Source organism: Pantherophis guttatus, chromosome 6 (assembly GCF_059756535.1).
Source record: "Pantherophis guttatus breed Tessera chromosome 6, ASM5975653v1, whole genome shotgun sequence".
In the NCBI taxonomy this organism is placed as follows: domain Eukaryota; kingdom Metazoa; phylum Chordata; class Lepidosauria; order Squamata; family Colubridae; genus Pantherophis; species Pantherophis guttatus.
In genome coordinates, this window is record NC_142068.1 from 5,338,669 (window position 1) to 5,361,935 (window position 23,267).

At 44.6% G+C, this 23,267-nt stretch overlaps 1 protein-coding gene across 3 annotated transcripts; it reads left to right on the plus strand.

Annotated features, from left to right (window-relative positions):
• The first annotated feature begins 2,212 nt into the window (after positions 1–2,212).
• LOC148112990 (cytochrome P450 2J2-like) lies at positions 2,213–22,736 on the plus strand. Of its 3 annotated transcripts, XM_087872036.1 has the most exons (10): positions 2,304–2,578; positions 3,891–4,053; positions 4,214–4,360; positions 7,944–8,093; positions 9,557–9,717; positions 12,327–12,503; positions 15,321–15,462; positions 16,150–16,328; positions 19,072–19,213; positions 20,934–22,736. In XM_087872036.1, exons 1-10 carry the CDS (start codon positions 2,408–2,410, stop codon positions 21,122–21,124), a joined length of 1,623 nt encoding a protein of 540 aa, XP_087728162.1. In that variant the 5' UTR covers positions 2,304–2,407; the 3' UTR covers positions 21,125–22,736. The 3 variants fall into 3 exon arrangements, with proteins under 3 accessions (XP_087728163.1, XP_087728162.1, XP_087728164.1); XM_087872037.1 differs by lacking the exon at positions 4,214–4,360 and having other exon boundaries at positions 2,213–2,578; XM_087872038.1 differs by lacking the exons at positions 16,150–16,328; positions 19,072–19,213.
• Positions 22,737–23,267: the final 531 nt, after the last annotated feature.

The window sequence follows — 23,267 nt, forward strand, 5'->3', positions numbered from 1 at the left end:
CCCCGTAACGAGGACTTCCTGAGTTGACATAGGAGACTGCTATGACATACCGGGTGGGTTTTCCCTAACAAAGGAGGTAGCCGTAAGCGTACCGTTACAGGATTTATCACCTGTACTATGGGAAATGGTCCAATATACTTGGGTGCTAGTTTTTTGCTAGGGGTTCGAAGATTGAGATGTTTGGTCGCCAAGTACACCTGTTGACCCACATGGAAGGGAGTTTGTGGCCTCCTCTTTTTATTAGCTTGAGTTTTATACCTTTGAGCTGTCACTCGCAAAGCCTCCCTTACTCTTTCCCATACCGGTTGCATCTGGGCTATCCACTCCTGTACTCCCAGTTCCTTAGTCTCATGTTGGGGACACTCAGGTATGGGGATGAATTCCATTCCCATGGTCACCTGGAATGGAGTATATCCGGTGCTACTATGGACGGCATTGTTATAATCAACTTCCACAAAAGGAAGCAAATCCACTCAGTTCGTCTGCTGGTGGGTAACATAGCACCGGATATATTGTTCCATCATTGCATTTGCTCATTTGACGGCTCCGTTGGTAGCCGGGTGAGATGCTAAACTGAGTCCTTGTGTTGATCCGATTGTGGCTAGAAATTCACGCCAAAATTTGGCGGTGAATTGAACCCTGTATCAGACACAATTCTTTTTGGAACACCGTGTAACCGATATATATGTGTAATGAATTGCTTAGCCAGTGTTTTAGCTGAGGGTAGCCCTTTACAGGCAAGGAAATGTGCCTGTTTTGAAAACAGGTCAATGACCGTCCAAATCACTGACTTTCCCCTGCTATTTGATAAATCCACAATGAAATCCATGGCTATCTCCTCCCACGGTTTGAATGGAGATGCCATGGATTGAAGGAGACCAGTAGATTTCCCCGGTTGCTTCTTCATTGTGGTACAGGTAACACAACTACGTACATATTGTTCAATGTCTTTCTTTATCTGTGGCCACCAAAATTTGCAATTTACCAAATGCATTTTCTTTAGGAATCCGAAGTGACTGGCCACCCAGACATCCCCAAACTCTGTTGGTAGAACAGATCTTTCTGCGGTTAGGAAGGCACAGTGGGGAAGATCCAGCTGTGATTGGGAGAAGGATCCTCTCACTCTCACACACAGGGATACACACATTTTCCCCATTTTCTGGGCTTTAAATTTAAAGTTTAAAGGTACTCACCTTTCCAAGCAGCCTTTGAGCTCAATACTTAGAACTCCCTTTACTACCCTGTTCCAAATGGCCAAGGTCTGGGAAAAATCCACCCACAGACTCAATGGGTCTATGCCAGCAAAGGAGGCTTACGCAGGCCAGGTCCGTTGGTCGGGTTAGCTTGGAGTTGCATCTTGGGGTGCCAAATTGTTGGAAGAAATATCCGTCTAGTTCAGTTCCAAGCCAGGAAAAAGACACTGGAAGTAGATTCATCTTTTAACCCAACTGAATCAGTCTAATTTAGAAAAAACACCTGTTGTCTGATGAAAATAAATATGTAACAAAACAAGCTGCAGTTTTTGCAATGGCCACACAAGGGAGAGCCAAATACGCATACTGACAAATAGGGCTTTTTAATATTAGAGGGGAAATATTGTACTGATATGGACTGCTCTCATTTTAGATGAATTTGCTAAAATTTATACTCACAAATAAACGGGTCAAAGATAACTCCTTTATGCTTCTGTAAATTCTTTTTCTTCAAGAGGCACGAAAAGCTAATTAAAAAATATCAGTTCCCCTTCATTTTTTCATTTTTATGTGATTCTGCAAAAATGAGCTGATGTAGATAGCAATAGTACTTAGACTTATATACCGTTTCATAATGCGTCACAGCCCTCTCTAAGCAGTTTACAGAGTCAGCTTCTTGTCCCCAAGATTATACCACAAGATGGTACGAAAGATCTGGACAGTGCAAATCCAGAAGCTCCCCAGAGGTTAGCAAAGGATTAGTATTCAATACCTCTTGTTCTTTAGGTGCCTATGGACAAAATATGAGAGATCGCCTCATATTTCACCTTTTTTAAAATTGTATTATGACTTTAATTCCAGGGATCTCAGAAAAACTTGAGATTTCTAGAGAAATCAGGGTTCCAAATCAGCTCCATGACACTACAGAGAATATTCTTGTGCACTATGGACAAAATGTCTAGTTTTCACTATTGTTTTACTTTTCATACTTTTAAGATTAAGGTTTGCTATTGCTTTAGTTGAAATGTTCTGAGTTTATATGCATAACTCGATTTTCTGTCTCTGAAATAGAAAGATTTGGATCAGACCAATTCCAAGATCCAGACCAGGATTTTGAAATGCTCAAAAACACAACTTGGCACAAAATGAACAATTAGCAGCTGAATCAAGGATAGATTCAGATTGCAGCAGAAAACGGAAGAAAAAGCTGGGGAATGGCTGAGATCTGGGAAGTTCTCACTACTGTGCTGGTGGGATTTCTGATCCTGGATTTTCTAAAACTGCTCTGGTCCAGCAGACATTACCCTCCTGGTCCTCTTCCTCTTCCTCTCATTGGTGGACTCTGGCGGATTGGGACCAAGCTTTCCGAGGATGCTTTCACTAAGGTATTTGTCAGTCTGTCTGTCTTCTTTCTATCCATCTATCTATCTAAGCCACGGTGGCACAGTGGTTAGAGCAGTGGTGGGTTGCTCCCGGTGGTTGGTGGCGGGGTTGCTTTGGGAGGTTGCAGGCGGATGTCTGCAGTCAGGCGGGGAGGAAGGATGGCGAGAGGCGGCAGCCCCTTCCATGTGCAGTGCATGGAGGCGGCAAAGGCATGTAAGGCAGCCCCGGTGAGCCTGTTGCTGTGGAGGTGCGGCGATTGCTCGACCAGGGTGGCCTCGGCAGGAGTTGCATATGCCTCTCCACCCGCACCATGTTCTGCTCCAGCCGGCTGCGTGACTACAAGTGCGGCGACCTGCTCTTCGGGAAGATGAAGGGCTACCTGGCCGGGACGGACCTCGGTAGGCAAGCGGGGGTGGGAGACCACCAGGAAGGCAGTGTGGAAGGCAGGCAAGCATGGCAGGCTCCCTTCCCCGCAGCTCCCTTCCCCGCAGCCTTGCCATGCTTGCCTGCCTTCCACATGGCTTTCCGCTTGCCTGCTTTTGCAAGCTGGCCACAGGAATGCCAGGAAGGCTGTGTGGAAGGCAGGGAATCATGGCAGGACTGCGGGCTGCAGACCGGTTCGGGAGCGGGGCCAGCTAGCGACTGCTACCGGTTCGACAAACCAGCCCCAATCTCCGCTACCGGTTCTCCCAAACCGGTCCAAACTGGTAGCTTTCACCCCTGTATTATATGCACCATTCTTTGGGCTTCTAAGATTGCCCGCACAGCCCCATTCTGCATCAGATATTTTCAAAACAGTAGCACCATGTAGATTGTGTTGCAATAGCCAAACGGGAAATGGCCAGAGCATGGGTGACTGAGTCTTCTTCAAGAATCACTAAGCTACTAAAGCTACAGAAGCTAAGCATGAGAACTTATTTGCTTAATGAGGGCAAGAACTAATTTTGGCCTGCAGTGCCTGAAAACCTTTATTGCATACCTTAGAAAGGTTTGAATATTTATTATGTTTGAAGTAATGCCAGTGCCATGCTTACCTGGAGCTCATGGGTGTTTCTCTTTTATGCACTCCGGGACCTAAATGGCTTAGGAAAATAGAGAAGGGACCCAAACTGATCAGAAAGGAAATCCTAATTTCTACGGAACTGTTCCTTGCCATTTAATCCAAACCGCTCCAGAAATAGATCAGGGGGATTTTTTTGGGTCACATGGGAAATGGGATACTAATTCTAGTTCCTGTCATATAAAGGTGATGAAGGTTCATCTGCCTGCTATAAAGTCCCAGCTGTTTTCTCTTTTTTCTGTCCCAAATGTCAGCTGAGCAAGCAATATGGAGACATTTATACTGTGTGGTTGTGGCATCAACCTGTGGTAGTAATTTCTGGATTTCATGCAGTGAAGGAAAGCCTGATCAACCGTTCGCAAGATTTTGCTGATCGGCCCCTTTCATCTTTTCTTTTAAAAATATGTAAAGGTAAAGGTAAGTTCTTCTGAAGACCAAGGTATTTTATCGTCATTTCACTGAAGAAACGTAAGACAAGAAGAATATTATTTGTTCCCCATATTAACTTCAAGCATGGTGAGGCTCAAGGAAGTATTTGACTGGGAGATGCCTTTGGATGGTTTTTTTTTTTTTTCAGGATGTGAAATTTTGCTTGGTAGCCATCAGTGGTGGGTTGCCCCCGGTTCATACCAGTTCGCAAGAACCGGTAGTAAAACTGGCGGGAGGCCCCGCCCATCGCCCCGGATGTTGTCATCGGTGACCTGTGCAATGCCGTTGCGAACCGGTAAATCAAATAAATAAATAAATAAAATAAAATAAATCAAATAAATTAACTAAACTAGTAATGGTAGGTAGAACTCACCCCTGGTAGCATGTCATTTGGTTGTGAAATGCTTCTGTTCAGATAGCAAGTTTGTGTAAATCAATTGCTGTTCTCTTTGCCTACTTCAAGCCTAAAGGACTGCCCCAAATTTATTAATCTTGTTTTATTTATGAAACTTCAATTGAACTTTACTAAACCTCAAATGAAACTTTCCTTCTTGAAATCTGTCAAAGCGCACCATCAGCATAAAACTCAGTATGGCTGGAAGATTTATTCCAGTCTTACAAGGAAACTCTTGAAACACACAAAGCAATGAATCAGTAAACACCTAGAGGCAAACAAAGTCATAACAAACATGGGTTTGTCAAAAACAGATCATGTTAGACAAATGTCCAGATAGCATCGAAGCCTGACAATTATATTCTTTGACAATGTGAGAAAATTAGTGGACCAGAGAAATGGTGTGGTTATAATTTACATGGACTTCAGTAAGGCATTTGATAAAGTAGACCACAATCTACTACTTGATAAGAGAGAGAAATGTGAGTTGGACAGCATCACCACCAGATGGATTCATAACTGGCTGACCAACCACACTCACCATGTAATCCTAAATGGAACTACATCTTCATGGAGGGAAGCATGGAGTACCCCAAGGCTCTGTATTAGGTCTAGCACTGTTCAATATCTTCAAAAATGATCTAGATGAGGGGATAGAAGGGGAACTCGTCAAACTTGCAGACAACACCAAGATGGCAGGAATAGCCAAGACTCCAGAAGATAGGCTCAAGATACAGAAGGAGTTTGACAGACTTGAACACTGGGCCCTATCTAACAAAATGAAATTGAATGGTGAGAAAAGTAAGGTTCTAGCGTATAGAATAGGTGGTACCTGACTCAATAACAGTAACTGTGAGAGGGATTTTGGCATCCTAGTGGACAATCCCAGAAGGTTACGCGAGGCTGGCTCCAGGGGATTATCAACGCTTCCTTGAATGAGGGTGTCTTGCCATCCGCCTTGAAAGAGGCGGTGGTGAGGCCCCTCCTCAAGAAGCCTGCTCTGGATCCGGCTGTTTTGGCTAACTATCATCTGGTCTCCAACCTTCTCTTCTTGGCGAAGGTTGTTGAGAGTGTGGTGGCGTGACAGCTTCCTGGGTACCTGAATGAAGCTGTCTATCTGGATCCGCTCCAGTCCGGCTTCAGGCCTGGGCACAGCACAGAAACGGCATTGGTCACATTGGTGGATGATCTCTGGAGGGCTCGGGATAGGGGTTGTTCCTCTATCCTGGTCCTGTTAGATCTCTCAGCGGCTTTTGATACCATCGACCATGGTATCCTGCTGTGCCAGTTGGAGAGGTTGGGAGTGGGGGGCACCGTTCTGCGGTGGTTCTCCTCCTATCTCTCCAACCAGTCGCAGTCGGTGTTGGCAGGGGGGCAGAGGTCGACCCCGAGGCGCCTTGTTTGTGGGGTGCCTCAGGGGTCGGTCCTCTAGCCCCTTCTGTTCAACATTTATGTGAAGCCGCTGGGTGAGATCATCCGTGGCTTTGGGGTGGAGTTCCATCAGTACGCTGAAGATACGCAGCTGTACATCTCCACCCCAGGCCATCCCAACGATGCCCTTGAAGTGATGTCCCAGTGCCTGGAGGCCGTGCGGATCTGGATGGGGAGTAACAGGCTTCGACTCAACCCTTCCAAGACCGAGTGGCTGTGGCTTCTGGCATCCCGATATAGCCAGCTGGCTATTGAGGGTGAGTTATTGGCCCCCATGGATGGGGCTCGCAACTTGGGTGTCCTCCTGGATGCACAGCTGTCTTTAGAAGAGCATATGACAGCTGTGGCCAGGGGGGCTTTTTATCAGGTCCGCCTGATTTGCCAGTTGCGTCCCTTTCTGGATTGGGACTCCTTATGCACAGTCACTCAGGCACTCGTCACTTCCCGCCTGGACTACTGCAATGCTCTCTACATGGGGCTCCCCTTGAGGAGTACCTGGAGGCTCCAACTGGTGCAGAATGCGGCCGTGCGGGGGATTATGGGAGCGAGGGGGCGCTCCCATGTGACGCCTCTCCTGCGTGAGCTGCATTGGCTTCCAGTGGTCTTCCAGGTGCACGTCAAGGTGTTGGTCACCACCTTTAAAGCGCTCCATGGCATAGGACCTGGGTATTTGCGGGACCGCCTTCTGCCACCGATAGCCTCCCACCGACCAGTACGCTCCCACGGAGAGGGACTCCTCAGGGTGCCATCAGCCAGGCAATGTTGGCTGGTGACCCCCAGGGGGAGGGCCTTCTCTGTGGCAGCTCCTGCCCTCTGGAACGATTTGCCCCCAGAGATAAGAAGGATATCGGATCTCCGGGTCTTTCGCCGTGCCCTGAGAACTTTTCTTTTCCATCAAGCAGGGCTGGCGTGAAAAAACCCCCCCCCCACTTTTTTAGGTTTTTAGTTTTTTTTAGTTTTTAATCTGTCAATGGGTTTTAACTCGAATTGTTTTAAATTTGGGCCAAAGTATGTAATTCTGGAGGGCCTCCGAGCGGGTGGGGAAGGCTGTTTTCTGCTTCCCCAGGTGCATAGAGAGGATCTGGAGCCAGGTGAGAAAGAAAAAAGGGCCTCCTCCCTCCCAGGCCCTCCAGAGACAGGAAACAGCCTGTTTCCCTACTTCTGATGGGCCCAGAAGGCCCGAAAATCAGCTGGCCAGCATGCGTGCCAGAGCTGAGCTGGTGTGCCCATTGACATGGCTATGTGTGCCACCTGTGGCATGTGTGCCATAGGTACGCCATCACGGTCCTAGACCCTTTTTGGGAAAGAGCAGACAAGGCGTGCGAGTGAATGTGGGAAAGCGTTCATGGGAAACTAAGAACAAAAAGGTTGCAAGAAGCTTCGGATAGCCATCCAGCTGCCTCGCACGCTGCAATTATTTGTGGAACTTGTAAGTCATGCTTATGGGGCTTTTTTAAAATGTGAATCTTGCATTGATTCCTCAGGCATTTCATTTTCTTTTTTCTTTTGAATTTTTTTATTTTTTAACCAAATATTAAAAAAAAAACAAATAAAAAGCCATCTTCAATTACAAATACAAACAGTGTGTCAGTTGGTTACAAGCCTTTGTGTGTCTTCACCTTATTCATATATATCCATACATTTATTATCCTGATTAATCATATATTTAACTATATCTGTTTCTTCCCTCGTTTCATACCAGATATTCTATAATTGAATTAATTTCTATTATACCATTCATATCATCCACTTAAATCGCTCCAATAATAGTGCATCTTTATATTATATTTTTATATAATTCTACATTACTTGAATTAAAAAGATCATATTTCATTTCCATATTTTTTTTTATCTAACTGTTGGTAAAATAAGTCCCATATCTTATAATATTGTTTATCTTCTTGTTCTTTAATTTCAAATGTCAATTTACACATTTCAGCACATTCCATTATTTTCTTAATAACTTCTTCTTGCATTGGGATTTTCTCATTTTTCTAATTTTTAGCAAACACACACACACAAAACTCCAGTGACTCTCACATTGATTCCTCAGGGATTGCATTTTCAAATGGACACAACTGGAAAGAGCAGAGGCGTTTTACCATAAATGCTCTACGCATGTTGGGACTGGGGAAGACAGGCACGGAGAGTAAACTAGAACAGGTGGCACATCGGTTGGTGGAGACTTTTGCACGCGCAAAGGGTAGGAGCACTTTGAGGATATGGGAGATTGGGGAGAAATTGCATGACTCCGTTTTTCTGCATGACTCTGTTTTTTTGTTTTCCAATGCTAAATTCATTCATTGATTCATTCAATGGTAGGCATCACCCGTCCCCATATCAGCTTTGGATAGCTCACAAAGTGAAATAAAATGGCAAAATTGTAATCACACTAACATATCTCCCTTAAGCTTCTGACAGCAGTTAAAACAACTTTTACCCTGGAAAAATATTTACACCTAGAAATGCCATCAGTGGAGAGAGAATTATTTGTCAAGTTTAGATATGAACTTTTAACCAACGTTAAATTCGGCCGGTACCGGAAAATCCCGTATGACAAAAGAACATGTATATGTGGGGCAAACGTCGTAGAGGATACGGCGCATATAATATTTGAATGTAGGCTGTATGAGGAAGTAAGAAAACAATATCTCTCCTCAATTATAAATAAATTTGCCCACTGGAATGTAAGGCATAAATTAACATTTCTATTGAAGGCAGACTCTCCTCCCCTGGTAAGGGCTATCACTCGTTATCTTAACAGGATGACAGCAATACGAGCCAGTTATATTGAAAAGAATTTCATTGATTGTAAGAAAGACGAGCTGAGTTAGAGAGGAGCTATCTTATTTGGGTTATCTAGTTTTGGAAATTTAGTTATTGAACTTCGATATTGTTAAATTTTAATGTCATATACCATATATTTTTACACTGTTATTTCTGTAACTGTTTGTTTTATCTCCCCCCCCCCTTTTTTTTTTTGAAAAGGCCTTCGGGCTATTCAATAAAACACACAAAAAAAATACACTAAAAATATGAAACTTATTTATTTATTTATTTATTTATTTATTTATTTATTTATTTATTTTTCATATTTCTATGCCACCTACTCTCCGAGGACTCTGGGCGGCTTACAACAAAGACAGTATACTAAACAGCATATTGCCCCCCAACAATCTGGGTCCTCATTTTACCCACCTCGGAAGAATGGAAGGCTGAGTCAACCTTGAGCCAGTGAGATTTGATCCGCTGATCTGCTGAACTAGCAGTCAGCTGAAGTAGCTGCAGTACTGCACTCTAACCACTGCGCCACCTCGGCTTTTAAATCTTGAATCCAGCTCACATCAACAAATCATGTCTGGATCATTCAGTAAAGAATTCCAACCAACTTAGCCCAGAGCTGGATAGATCTTTAAAGCCTTCTGGAACACCAAAAGAATGGGACCTACCTGGATTTTATGGGGAGCCTCATTCTAGAAGGCAGGGGCAAAGAAGGAACATTTCCAGGGTCCTGGTAGATGGTGTCTCTTAACTCAAAAACCCGGCTTTATTCCCATCCCTTAACAATTAAATCCTATTTCAAACCCTCTCTCTCAGTTCATCATGAGGTCTTGCTCCTCCAAGCTGGCGCGTTGTTAACATGATAATGTATAATTTCATTTACAGGGCAGCCAATTGATCCTTTACCGTCCATCAATAATTCAGTCTCTAATATGATTCGCCTCTTGAGTTTTGGATGCCAGTTTCCCCTTGAAGACACAAAGTTCCAGATGATATTAGAATATGTTAGTAATTATAACAAATATGGAGGTTCCACTTTCTTATTGGTGAGTAATCAGTTTCTTATTGAGTCCCTTAGAACTTTCTAAGTCTCTTATTAGTATTCCGAAGACCACTGTACGAAAGTGGTCTTACATCTAGGCAAATAGACCAAAGTTTTAATTTACGCAGATACACAAACTAATTCCAGTTTTAAAGCTAATACTATCATCTGCTCTTGGAGGCAAAATGCCCAATGTTAGCTCCACATTGCCTTCCAAAGTTAAATTGTTCCTATTTTATGAATTGGTTATTTTTCATCTATAATGTAAGGAGAGTTCATGGTCGTAGGTCACTTAACGTGTCAGCCAGAGATTTGGAAAGTTTTTCAGAGGCCTCTCCTCCTTTGCCACTGAACATTTGATATAGTAAAAGAATGTTTAGAAACCACATAGGAAATGTTCTGTTTTGTGACTGGGCAAATGTGATAGGAACTTAAGGCATTGAACCTCAAGGAGAGCAAGTTGAAATTCACCTTCTGATACTGTATGGAAGTTCAACTGGAAGATTTGAGGTCCACCTCTGGTTGTTTGGTTGTTTGGATGGATGGATGGATGGATGGATGGATGGATGGATGGATGGATGGATGGTTAGTTGTTTGGTTGTTTGGTTGTTTGGTTGTTTGAATGGATGGTGAGAAAAATGAGAGGAGGGACTGCTACGGATGTCCACTTACACTCCTGGAAGAAAAGAGCATAGAAAGAGCAGCGTCAACTCACAAAGCTTTCCTTACTTGCTTCCAGAAATCTAACAAACAAAGAAACAGTTCTAACAAGACATAAAGCAGAGTTTCAGAAGGGAGTGTTGGAAGAAAAATCCAGTCTTGTTCTAAGCCAGGAGAAAATGGAGTCTGGCTGCAAGGGAAGGAGGTCTCTGTTTATTGATGAGCAAAACCAACAACAGCATGTAGTTCTGGGGCAGTTGATGAATTGATTTGATGAGTATATGGATTCTTATAGGGTTCTGAGAGCTGCTAGGGGATTGTGCAATGTAGTGAGACTTGTGTCCTTTGCTATTCTAATGGTGGTGGGTTAATCCTGTTATAGCAATAGCACTTAGACTTATATACCACTTCACAGTGCTTTTACAGCCCTCTCTAAGTGGTTTACAGAGTCAGCCTCTTGCCCCCAATAATCTGGGTCCTCAGATTATTTTTTTGCTGACCTCTAGTAGTTGTCTTTGTTATGCAGCCCAGATCTGGAAGCCCTGATACAGGTAGTCCTTGACGTACGACCACCATTGAGCCCAAAATTTCTGTTGCTAAGCGAAACAGTTGTTAAGCGAGTTTTGCCTTTCTTTCAAAGTTGTTAAGTGAATCGCTGCAGTTGTTAAGTTGGTAACATGGTTGTTAAGTGAATTTGGCTTCCCCATTAACTTTGCTTGTCGGAAGGTCACAAAAGGGGATCACATGACTCCGGGATACTGCAACCGTCATAAGTATGAGTCAGTTGCCAAGCATCTGAATTTTTTATTTTTTTATTATTATTTCTTTTCCCAACATAAACATAAAAAAGACATTTTTTTCAAGAACGAAGTCTTGGTCCGGTCACAAATGGGTACAGTAATTTAACAAATGAAAGCAAACAATTTTAACATAAAATCCAACATCTTAATAAATCTTTCTATTATCTCATCATACATCTTAATCTCCTACTAAAGCAGAGCTCCTTTTTATATTTAATTATAAATTCAATTATAAGTCAAAATTCAATACCGCTTTATCTAAATTTTTTATCCCTTGCTCTTTTTAGCATCAACATTAAACACAAAGACAATCTATTCTATTAATCTATATATTTACCTTACAATTTTATCACCACAAATCTTAATTTTTTTAAAAAAAATATTATTATTCATATTTCTATGCTGCCCACTCTCCGAGGACTCTGGGCGGCTTACACCAAAGACAGTATACTAAATAGCATCTTGCCCCCAACAATCTGGGTCCTCATTTTACCCATCTTGAAAGGATGGAAGGCTGAGTCAACCTTGAGCCGGTGAGATTTGATCCGCTGATCTGCTGAACTAGCAGTCAGCTGAAGTAGCTGCAGTACTGCACCTTAACCACTGCGCCACCTCGGCTCTTATACCAATTTCCAAATGTATACAACTCAATTTTTATTTCAATTTATTAATCAAAATTTCTTTCTTTTCTTCTTGTTTTCTAAACTCAATCTATCCTATCATGTTCTTAAACTTTTACACAGAGGTCGCTGATTTAGAGGATTGCCTCCAGCCTCCGAGGAACTTGCCCGTTCCTCTCGGCTGCCCAAGGGGTCCCTCTCTTTTCCCCTGTCCCTTCAGTACAGGGTAGGTCCGCAGACCTGTCAGCGGCGGTTAGCCAGTCGGGGTTTTGGCGGGGCTCATCAGAGCCCCACCATTTCCCCGACTGCATCGCCATGAGGCCAAACCGAAAGTCCCCAAGGATCCGGAATTTTGATCACGAGACCATGGGAGATGCTGCAATGGTTGGACGCGTGGGAAATGATCATGTCACTTTTTTCAGTGCCATTCTGGCTTTGAATGGTCACTAAATGAACTGTTGTAAATCAAGGATTACCTGCATTACCTAACTCATCAGGGAACTGATAGAATTTTGTTTTTACTTCTCCTGTAGTTCGGTGAATTATTTCCATGGCTAATGAAACATCTCCCAGGGCCTCATCAGAAGATACAAGCATCTATCCACACAGCAGTATCAATTGTAAAGGAAGAGTCAGAGAAACACAGCCAAGATTTGGCCCTGCGTCAGCCAAAGGATTTCCTGGATCTTTATCTTCTCCAGATAGAAAAGGTAAGGATCTTCTGGGAATTTTAGTCATGCCTGCTGGGATCCACAGATATGTCAAGAGGATTTTTTGATCCTTTGAGAACATGGGCTTTTCAGAGCTATTCAAGTTCTTAGCCTGTGTTAAAAACTGCCTGTTTGTTTGTTTGTTTGTTTGTTTGGCCCTTCAGAACAGATAATGCACACTCCCCATGTGCTTTTCTGCTTAACTGCAACAAGGAAGCAGGAAACTTTATTAAGAGAAAACACATAGATTAGTATACCATAGATGGAGCTCCAAATTTATAAGCACTGCCATCTATTGTCTCTAATGAATATTGCTGTAGTTCAGTGATGGTTAATCTTTTTGGCACTGAGTGCCGAAACTGGAGCACATGCACAGCAGAGCACCAGAACGTGGAAGAGAGCAGCTGGCCGGTTCGCATGTGCGCGGCAGCCAGCTGCACTTCTGGGTTACATCACGCAGATGTGCGCCAGCCAGCTGCTTTCTACCAGGTCCTGTCGCGTGCATGTGTGCTGGCTAGCTGGCCTCTTTCGGATTCCGGCACGCGCATGCATGAAGATCTGGTAGCCGGCACGCATGCATGCGACGGAACCCAGAAGAGCAGCTGGCGACAGCATGTGTGCCCACCGAGAGGGCTTTGTGTGCCACCTCTGGCATGTGTGCCATAGATTTGCCATCACAGCTGTAGTTGTTGCACAAAATACATGAGCACTATATATTCCAACACCCCACTTAACAACTACTCCTTATATTAGTCCCATTTTGGATCTCAGTTCTATAAGGGGTTTAGTATTCAAAACACTGAAAAGTGACTGTTTAATGTTATGTCATGAGAGTAGCACAATAATCAGACAATCTTCAGTGTGGCATGTAGAAGAATGGAATATTTTGGGAAATATTAAAAAGGCAGAATATTATATTTCCCTAAAGGAGAAATGGAGAAACATGCTCTTAAAGATAGGAAGCAAACTCAGACTTTCTTAATAGCCTCCAGCAGATATTTTGTGCCAATTAAGAAAGATTAAGAAAGATTGAAACAAAAGACCTTCACCTCCAGCGACGGGATTAAAAATTTACATTCTCCTCCACCCAAATTCTAAGAAGAGGACATGACCATTTAGGACATACAGTAGAACCTCTGGTCACGACCGTAACTTGGATCGCAACCTGATTTGGTCGAGACCAGAAGCACATGCGCTTACAAAAAAAAAAAAAATGGCGCGGAAGGGGAAATCGGCCGAATTTGATCGCCACCCCAGTATGTGTTTCTGTCCAGATTCAAAAATTTTGTGAATTTTTGGTCGGAACCCAATTTGGTTGTGTTGTTCTGCCCCAGCTACGGACCCCAAAGAACACAGCACACACAAAGTTTGTACAAAACTTAAATTTACTAAAATAACTCAGTCTTTTCCAAACAAAGGTTGTTAATAAACTTCCTTAACAGCCTACAAGAAAACAAAGATAAAGTAATCACAATCTTACTAAGGTTGGCAGAATGCCCAGAAGCAATTTGTAGGAAGCTGATAAGATAAGCAAGACAAGACACAAAGGTATGTGAACGAAGTTGTTCCCTGCAAATTGCTTCAGTTGGCGTTCCTCCTTAAATAGGCTAAGGGAGTGGCCAATTAGCCCCAAGCCTTACTCTCGAGGAGACCTCCTCCTGAGGGGCCACTCCTGCCTTTTGGCAGCTCTGCACGCCCGTGCATCGAGAAGAGGCTCCTCCTCTTCGTCCTCTTCATTTATGGGAGCTTTTGGAGGTTCTGAAGGCCCTGGCTGAATCCCTGCCTTTGGCACCACATCTTCTACAGCCTCCACATTGTCTGACTCAGGTGCCAGCGGCACAGGCCGCTGGCACAACACCACACCAGCCTCCTCGCTGTCAGAATCAGCTACAAATCCGCACAGGGCCATAACATGTGGTCCGAAGCGTTCGTGACCAGAGGTCCTACTGTAATAAGATTAACCCACTACCATTTAGCAAAAGACACAGAGCTCACTACATTGCACAATCTCCCAAGGGCATTTCAGACGTTGCACAACCCCTCCCCCAGCAGCATCTCTGAAAATCCATGTACTCATCAAACCAATTGGTCAGTTGCCCCAGAATCAGGGGTGAAATGCTACTGGTTCACTCCCCTTCGGGCAAACCGGTAGTGATAAAAACTATCGGTTCGGGCAAACCAGTAGTAAAAAAAGCTACCAGTTCGGTTGAACTGGTAGTTTAAAAATCTACTGGTTTGGTCGGTATTTCCGACGATCAGCTGTGCCGCGTGGTTTAGCTTTGCTAGAAAGCAGGAAATCCTGCTTTCTAGCGAAGCTAAATCGCGTGGCACAGCTGATCCCCCACTTGCTATTCTACTTACCTTTTCAAGTCTCCTTTTGGCATGTACTGTGCATGCACACATGCAGTGTGCATTTGGTGTGCACTGCACATGCACACAGAGCGCAGGTTTGGTGTGGACTGCGCATGCACAGAACGTGTATGCACGTCCAGCAAACCGGTAGCAAACCGGTTCAGATTTCACCACTGCCCAGAACCCTGCTTCATCAATAAACTTTTCTTTCCAATCAGCCTCCATGTTGTTTCCAGGATCTTTCTCCCAGCTTGGAACTGAACCAGATGGATTTTCCTTCTAACAACACAAAGCCAGCTGGGTGATTTTGGGGGCAGCCATTCTGTTTCAGATCTAGGAAGCAGGCAATGGCAAATCACTTCTGGCATCTTGCCAAGAAAACTGCAGGGAATCACCAAGAGTCAAGACTGACTCCAAGGCATCAAAGTAATAAATAATTCTAACTAAAATCTCTCCTTTTGTTAGAAACAGAGCGATCCCAACTCAACCTTCGATCATGAAAACATGGCTCATTGCATTATGGAATTTTTTGTTGCTGGGACAGAAATCACGGGAAGCTTTCTGCAATGGGCTCTGTTCCTCATGGTGACATATCCAGATATCCAAGGTAAGAAAAAGGGTAGTTCTGGCTCATCTGGGAAATGAGACTGAATACAGATAGTCCTCGACTTACAACGGTTCATTTAGTGATCATTCAAAGTTACAACAGCACTGAAAAAAGTGACTTAAGACCGTTTTTCAGTTGCAACCAGTGGTGGGTTTCAGGTACCTTTGCTACCGGTTCGCTCGTGCACATATTTATGACCGTTGCTGTGTCCCAAAGTCATGTGATCACCTTCTGGCAAGCAAAGTCAATGGGGAAGCCAGATTCACTTAACAACCGGGTTACTAACTTATCAACTACAGTGATTCACTTAACAAGAAAGGTCGTAAAATGGGGCAAAACTCCATTAACAAATGTCTCACTTAACAACAGAAATTTTGGGCTCAATTGTGGTCGTAAGTCAAGGACTACATGTAAACCATCATAGAGATGAATGTCCCCTGTGCCCAGACTCACCTTGAAGGATGCAACATAATATCTGTCAAGGAAGTTCCCAATTCCAGGACTCCCCTTCCATTTTTCTGAAGATCTTGGTGAGGTGATGGGAGTGAGGATCTTATGCGCCTTGTTTTTTCGGTACTATTTCAGAAGGTCGTGCACAGTGACATTATGCAGTCGTAAAGGATCTCCCCTATCACCCTCTACAATACTGTGGTTTATTTACCTTTTTCTAACATTTCACCCAGATAGTCTACAAAGAAATGGAAACTGTTTTGGGTTCCTCTGACTCCATTTGTTATGAAGACCGGTGGAAATTGCCTTACACTCAGGCTGTGCTTCATGAAATTCTGCGTTCAAAATACGTTTTAATTGGTACTCCCAGAAAAACAATGAAAAATGTAAACGTCTGCGGCCTTTCTATTCCAAAGGTAAGAGAACAGAATAACAGAGTTGGAAGGGACTTTGTTGGTCATCTAGTCCAACCCTCCCACCCCGCTCAATACCATTTCTGACAGAGGGTAGTCCAGTCTCTTCTTGAAAGCCTTCAGTGATGAAGCTCCCACAACTTCTGAAGGCAACTTCTGATCCATGGGTTGTGTTCTGTCCCCGTCTCACACACGCACACAAACAGATAGTCAGGGGTTAAATAAAACTGGCAGACAACAAATTCTTTCGATAAGAGGCTTGGCAGCAACCCAGTAGTTGCTTGCCAAGAACTTTAGTCATAGAGGAAGTGGGTGTTCCTCCGACAGATAAACCCAAACAAGATACACACAGTTCAAGAATTGTCAAGTCCAGTCTGTATTAAAGCCAAGGCAGATAACGTTGTTTCAAAGATACAATGTGACTCGCTAGTAGTTTGTTTTGTCCGTCACAGAGTCTGAATGGCCACCTCACCTCCTTTTATCCCCTGTGGGGTGTGGTCCAGTGACTCAGCTTAATCTCTGGCACGCCTCCTTTTCTGCTGCGTGCGCTTGTCTCTCCGACGCTGGCGTGGATCCAGCCAAGACTTATCTCCGTCACTGTCCGACTGCGAGGAGATACCTGGCTCCTGGCCAATCTCTTCTCCTACGGGAGACACCTGAGGCATTGCCAGAGAGGAGGGTCCTGGAGAGGGAGGCCTGGCCAACTCCTCTCCTTCATGTTCGGAGCCTTCTCCCTCCGATAACACAGGCTCAGGTAACGGAGCCACAACAGGTTGATTGTTCTCACTGTCAGAAAAAAAATTCTCCTGATTTCTAGGTTGAATCTCTCCTGGATCAGTTTCCATCCATTATTCCATGTCTGGCCTTCAGGATCAAGCGGGCTTTGTTCCATCAAATGAAACGAGCATCAAACATTCCCACTTTATGACATAAATCCTTAGAGCAACTTCTTGTATTATGCAGGGTCTTAGAGGCACACTCCCTTTCACACACGCAAAAAAATCTAAGAAACAAGGAACTTTATAATTTACATATATGCGTATACGTAATCACACATGCATTCTTTCTTCTCAATTAACCAATGGAACAGCTTGCCTTCAGAAATCGTGAGCACTCCATCACTGGAGGCTTTTAAGAAGAGACTAGACAGTCACTTGTCTGAAGTGGTATAGGGCAGTGTTGGCGAACCTTGTCGGCACCGAGTGCTGAAATGGGAGCGTGCGTGCATGCTGGAAACCGGAAGAGCAGAAGCCCGGTGCACATGCACATGCTGGGAAGATAATATTCTGCTTTCCAGCATGCGCATGTGCACCGACCACCTGGTTTTACGGTTTCTGGTGTCAGGTTTCGAGTTCGTCTCAAATAAATTGCATTTCAAACAAAATCTTTGAAGAAAAACTCCTATTTATTGAGCACAACATTCTAAATCCGACTCCATCGAAGCCAACACTGACTTCCAGACCCAAAACCTTCCCTTTCCGTTCCCCACTCCCCTGCACTCATTGGCCATCTTCCAAGTCATTCTACCCCTAATCTACTGCTCCAGCTCAAAGGAATTTCTCCCCTCCCATCCCATCTCCTAGGGGATATTATCTCCAGGGAAAATAAGTAGGTGAAAAGTCAAACGTCCCTATCCAGACGCTTCCGCTTCTCCTTCTTATGTCAGCACTAGAGTAAATGCAGCTTGAAGTGCTGACATCTGGTGCACATGTGCATGCAAAGACCAGGTACCCAGTGCCCATGCGAACACTGGAAACCGGAAGATCATCTTCCCCACATACGCATGCAGCTATTCTTCCGGTTTTGGCACTCCTGCATGCATGAAGACCAGATAGCCGGCGCGCTGGAACCCAGAAGAGCAGTGGCCGATGGCTCACGTGCCCAGAGAAAAGGCTCTACGTGCCACTTCCGTCAAATGTGCCATAGGTTCGCCATCACGGGTATAGGGTCTCCTGCTTGAGCAGGGGACTGGACCAGAAGATCTCCAAGAGAGGTCTGTCTGTCTCTCTCTGTGTCTCTGTGTGTCTGTCTGTCTCTCTTTCTCTCTCTGTGTGTCTCTGTCTCCCTGTATCTCTCTTGTTCTCTCTCTGTCTCTCTCCATCTCCACTGCTGTTGTCAGGGGTGAGTGGGGCAGTGTCGCATTGCGGCTTCATGTCGTAAGGGGCTCCAGGAGGAGGAGGAAACTAAATTTCACTGTGCTGTACAAGGTGCTGCGAGAGCAGCGGGCAGGCCACAGACGCAGCAACAGCAGTGGCTTTGACTGCAGCTGTGTCGGGCCAGTGTCTCGGGGCAGAGAGCAGGTTGCGTGTCTCCCCGAGCAACCGAGGTGCGCCCAGCACTAACTAGGGCCAGAAGAAGTACCTGTGAGACCCAGCAAGAGATGAGAATCAGCCCTGTCCCCTTCTCTCTGCCGTAGTGCTTCCTGCACATGGCTTACAGCTCCGAGCCCGAAGCAGTGAGAAGTGAGGGCTGCCTTGAGTGCAAATGTACCAGAGCGAGTCTCCATCCCTTGCAGTCGCCCTTATCTTCTCAGGCCAAGCAAGGAGTGACTGGGAGGGGAGGGGTAAGGAATGGGGCCAACCATTGTTGGATCAGTCGATTCGGTCTGGAACCACAGCAGAGGGATGAAAGAGCCGCATGCCACTCCAGGGCCACGGGTTGCCGACCCCTGGCTTCAGATGAGTGTAATGGTAGTTAAAGGCTAAAACTGAGTTGGCTCAAACCTTGTCAATTGTCTTCCCTTCAGGGAACTTTAATTCTCGCAGATTTCCGTTCGGTTCTTCTGGATCCCAAGCAATGGGAGAGTCCCGAAGAATTCAATCCAAATCATTTTTTGGATAAAGAGGGAAATTTTATGAAGAGAGAAGAATTTCTGCCATATGGAGCAGGTAAACTCTGAATCATTTTCCTGGTGGTTAGAAAGAGGATTGAGAAGAAAGGAGTGGGACATCCTTGATTGGGCCTCCCGCAGTCTTAAAAAGGAAAATCTGGGACCGGGTTTGGGTCGCTTCCTTTGGTGCTCTTTTGAAATCCAGTTTGTGACCTCTCTGTTAGAGCCGGTGGGATCTCTAGCAATGCCCGTCTCCTGGAGAAACTGAATCTTCCAGGATAACGGTCTAGAGCAGGCGTGACCAACCCATGGCCCATGGCCCACATAAGGCCCTGGACAGCTATGGCCCCATAATATTCTAATAAAAAATATAAAAAATACTCCTCATCCAAGAAGCTTGCGACTTTCTGACAAGCAAAGTCAACAGGGGAGCCAGATTCACTTAACAACCGTGTTTAACAAGTGCAGGGATTCACTTTCAGTTGACCCCCAAATGTCTGTTGCTAAGCAAGACAGTTGTTATGTGAATTTTGCCCCATTTTATGACCTTTCTTGCCACAATTGTCAAGCAAATCACCGCAGTTGTTAAGTTAGTCACACGGTTGTTAAGTGTATCTGTCTTCCCCGTTGAATTTGCTTGTGAGAAGGTCGCAAAAGGGGATCCCATGACCCCAGGACACTGCAATCATCATAAACATGAACCAGTTGCCAAGTGTCTGGATTCTGATCATGTGACCATGGGGATGCTGCAACCGTCATATGTGTGAAAAACGGTCCTAGATGTTCTGCCCCAGCTACGGACCCCAAAGAACGCAGCACACACAAACTCTATACAAAGCTTATTTACTCAAAATAACTTAGTCTTTATCATTCAAAGGCTGTTAATGAACTGTCTTAACAGCCTACCAGAATTCTAAGACGAGGTAATCACAGTCTTACTAGAGTTGGCAGAAAGCCCAGAAACAATTTTGCAGGCATGAAAGAGAGTGAATTCAAGTTGTTCTCTACAGCTTGTTGCAAGTGGTGTTCCTTCTTAAATAGGCTAAGGGAGTGGCCAATTAGTCCCAAGCCTTACTCTCGAGGAGACCTCCTCCTAAAGAGCCACTCCTGCTTTTTGGCAGCTCTGCACGCCCGTGCATTGAGAAGAGGCTCCTCCTCTTCGTCCTCTTCACTTAAAGGAGCTTCTGGAGGTTCTGAAGGCCCTGGCTGAATCCCTGCCTCTGGCACACATCTTCTCCAGCCTCCTCACTGTCCGACTCGAGCGCCAGCTGCACAGGCTGCTGGCGCAGCACCACACCAGCCTCCTCGCTGTCGGAGTCGGCTACAATCCGCACAGGCCGCTGATGGGCCACAATACTAGGTCACTTTTTCCAGTGCTGTTGTAACTTCGAACAGGTCACTAGATGAACCATTGTAAGTCAAGGACTACCTACAATGATTTAATACTCTATAATCAAGAAACGAACATATTCTGTAATTCCACCTTTTCATCTATATCTGAACTCAGCTGTCATTAGCCTGCATGGTGGGGTCATTTGCCCAGACAAGATATTTACAAAGAGGAAATTTAGGAAATTGGCACAGAATCTCCGAGATGCCCAAAATGTGAAATGCACAAAGCAATTCTTGACTCCCTCCCTCCAGGTCCATCTTGGATTTATTATTTATTTATTTATTTAGTCTTTGGTATGTTTGCCTTTCATCGATGTCAAGACCGTTCTCTCAGGGATGAATTTAATTCTTCCCTTTCTTGTTTTTTTCTAATATTTCCTTTGCAGGAGCTCGTGTCTGTGTGGGCGAAAACTTAGTGAGAATGGAGTCTTTCCTTTTGTTTACCAACCTGCTGAGAAGCTTCAAATTGCAGCTACCCGAAGGAGTGAAAGAACTCAGTCAGGAACCGCTAGTAGGAGTCACCTTACATACTCAACCTTTTAAACTCTGTGCCGTTCCTCGTTGCCGGTCATCCTAAATTAGATTTAAATGAATATAGGGCGAAGATATCACTGATGTGACTTTTACAATGATTTCTCAGTCATTCCCTTTTCTTTTGCGGGACCTGCCTTAATTTGCTCTCCACTCAAGCTTTCTCTGCCCTAAAGCAATGTTTCTCAGCCTTTGTCGTTTTTAAATTGGGTGGAGTTCAGTTCCCAGAATTCCCCATTGCTGGCTGGGGTATTCTGGGAATTGAAGTCTATACATTTTAAAATGGTTGAAAAAACAGTCTTAAATGATTTTCTTGTCTGTCTGGAATCAGATCTATCACGCAACTCTTGCTTGCTTTTGTTCCCTGGGGGTGAAGAAGAAGGAAGTGGGGCAGTTTTGATAGGAGGTATCAAAGATGGAAGGATTATATCCCATGGAATAGCAAAGGGTCACACAATGATTGCTCCATGTAATTGTTGGAAGAAATATCCATCTGGTTCAGTTGCAAGCCAGGAGAAAGGCACTGGAGACAAAATGGAGGCCGGAGGCTGATTGGAAAGAGGGTTTTAATGGTGAAACAGAACCACCAAGCACATGGTTCTGGGTAGCTGACCACATGGAGTTGAGAGAGGTATTTATATCCTCTCTCTCTCTCTCTCTCTCTCTTGTAATTTGATTTATATGCCGTCTTCTCCGGAGACTCAGGGCAGTTTACAATGCATTAAGCAATAGCCTTCATACTTTTGTATATTTATACAAAGTCAGCTTATTGCCCCCACAAACTGGGTCCTCAATTTACCTATCTTAGAAAGGATGGAAGGCTGAGTCAACCTTGAGCCTGGGGAGATTCGAACTAGCAGTAATTGCAGGCAGCTGAATGATAATAACAGGCTATTAGTCTGCTGCACCACCAGGCTCTCTTGGGCTTTGCACTTGAACTTCCTGTTCCTGTACAAGAACATGTATTCTATTGGCTGTTGTAGGGGTGATAACTAACTTTTTAGGTTGTCTGAGTCAAGCTTGGTTGAAGCTTGGTCCGCTGATGCAATGAACGGGCTTGTTGGACAATTCCTATTGTAGCTGAATGGCTTTGCCTTGAAGGACAATCCCATCATCCTGGAGCTGAAAGTCTTTTGTTTTGTAGATAGGCTGGCCCAGTCTTTCCCAATGGGCAGAAAATATTTGCTGGAGCTATTAAGAAAGTGGGTGTTGCTTTCAAAAAAATGTTTCTCCATTTTTCCCATTGGGAAATATAATATTCTGCCTTTTTTAAATATTTCCTAAAATATTTCACTCTTTTACAGTATCCAATTTTCTATGCCAATTATTTTCAGAGATTTGATGTCACTTTCTGTGAGCTTCCAATCAGGTTTGAAGCAAGCACAAGCCCCAAAATTCTTCACAGCCATGGTGGGAGGTGGGCGGTGGAACAGGAAATAATCAGGATTTGAAGACCCGAAATGTGATGCAAGTAATATATGTAAATATAAATGAGTATATTGGGAGAATAATTGTAGATAATCAATAATGTATGACGAGTATATATGATAATTGTTTTATATTTTAGTGTATATGGCGGAGATAATGCCAGGATGGTTGCACTGTGTCCAATATTTGAATATGAAATGAATAAAAGTTCTTTTTTTAAAACAAGAAAAGGGTCTTTAGTCCATCTCAGGATCCTTTCTTTCACGTCTGCTGGGTGGCTTGGCTTGGTAAGGGCAGTCAGGCAGGCTTGGGAAGATCTGCTCTGGTTGCTGTGATGACTTTCTAGTGCTGTGATGGCTAACCTTTTTGCCGTCGCGTGCCAAAAGCAGGGGGAGAGTGGAGGGATCGTGCGCGTGTGTGCCCACACCCATAATTCAATGCCCTGCCCTCCCGCGCATGTGTGCATGCTCCCCCCGCGCTCCCCCCGCTTTTGGCACATGATGGCACAGTGGGCCCATTTTTCACTCTCCCCAGGCTCCAGAGGCTTTCTAGGAGCCTGGGGAGGGCAAAAATGTCCTTCTTCAACACCCCTCGGAGGCCCTCCGGAGGCCGGAAACAGTCCATTTCCCAAATTCTGGTGGACCCGGAAGTCCCGAAAATCAGCTGGCCGGTGGGCACATGTGTGCTGGAGCTGAGCTAGGGCAACGCTCGTGTGCCCTCAGATATGGCTTCGCATGCCACCTGTGGCACCCGTGCCATAG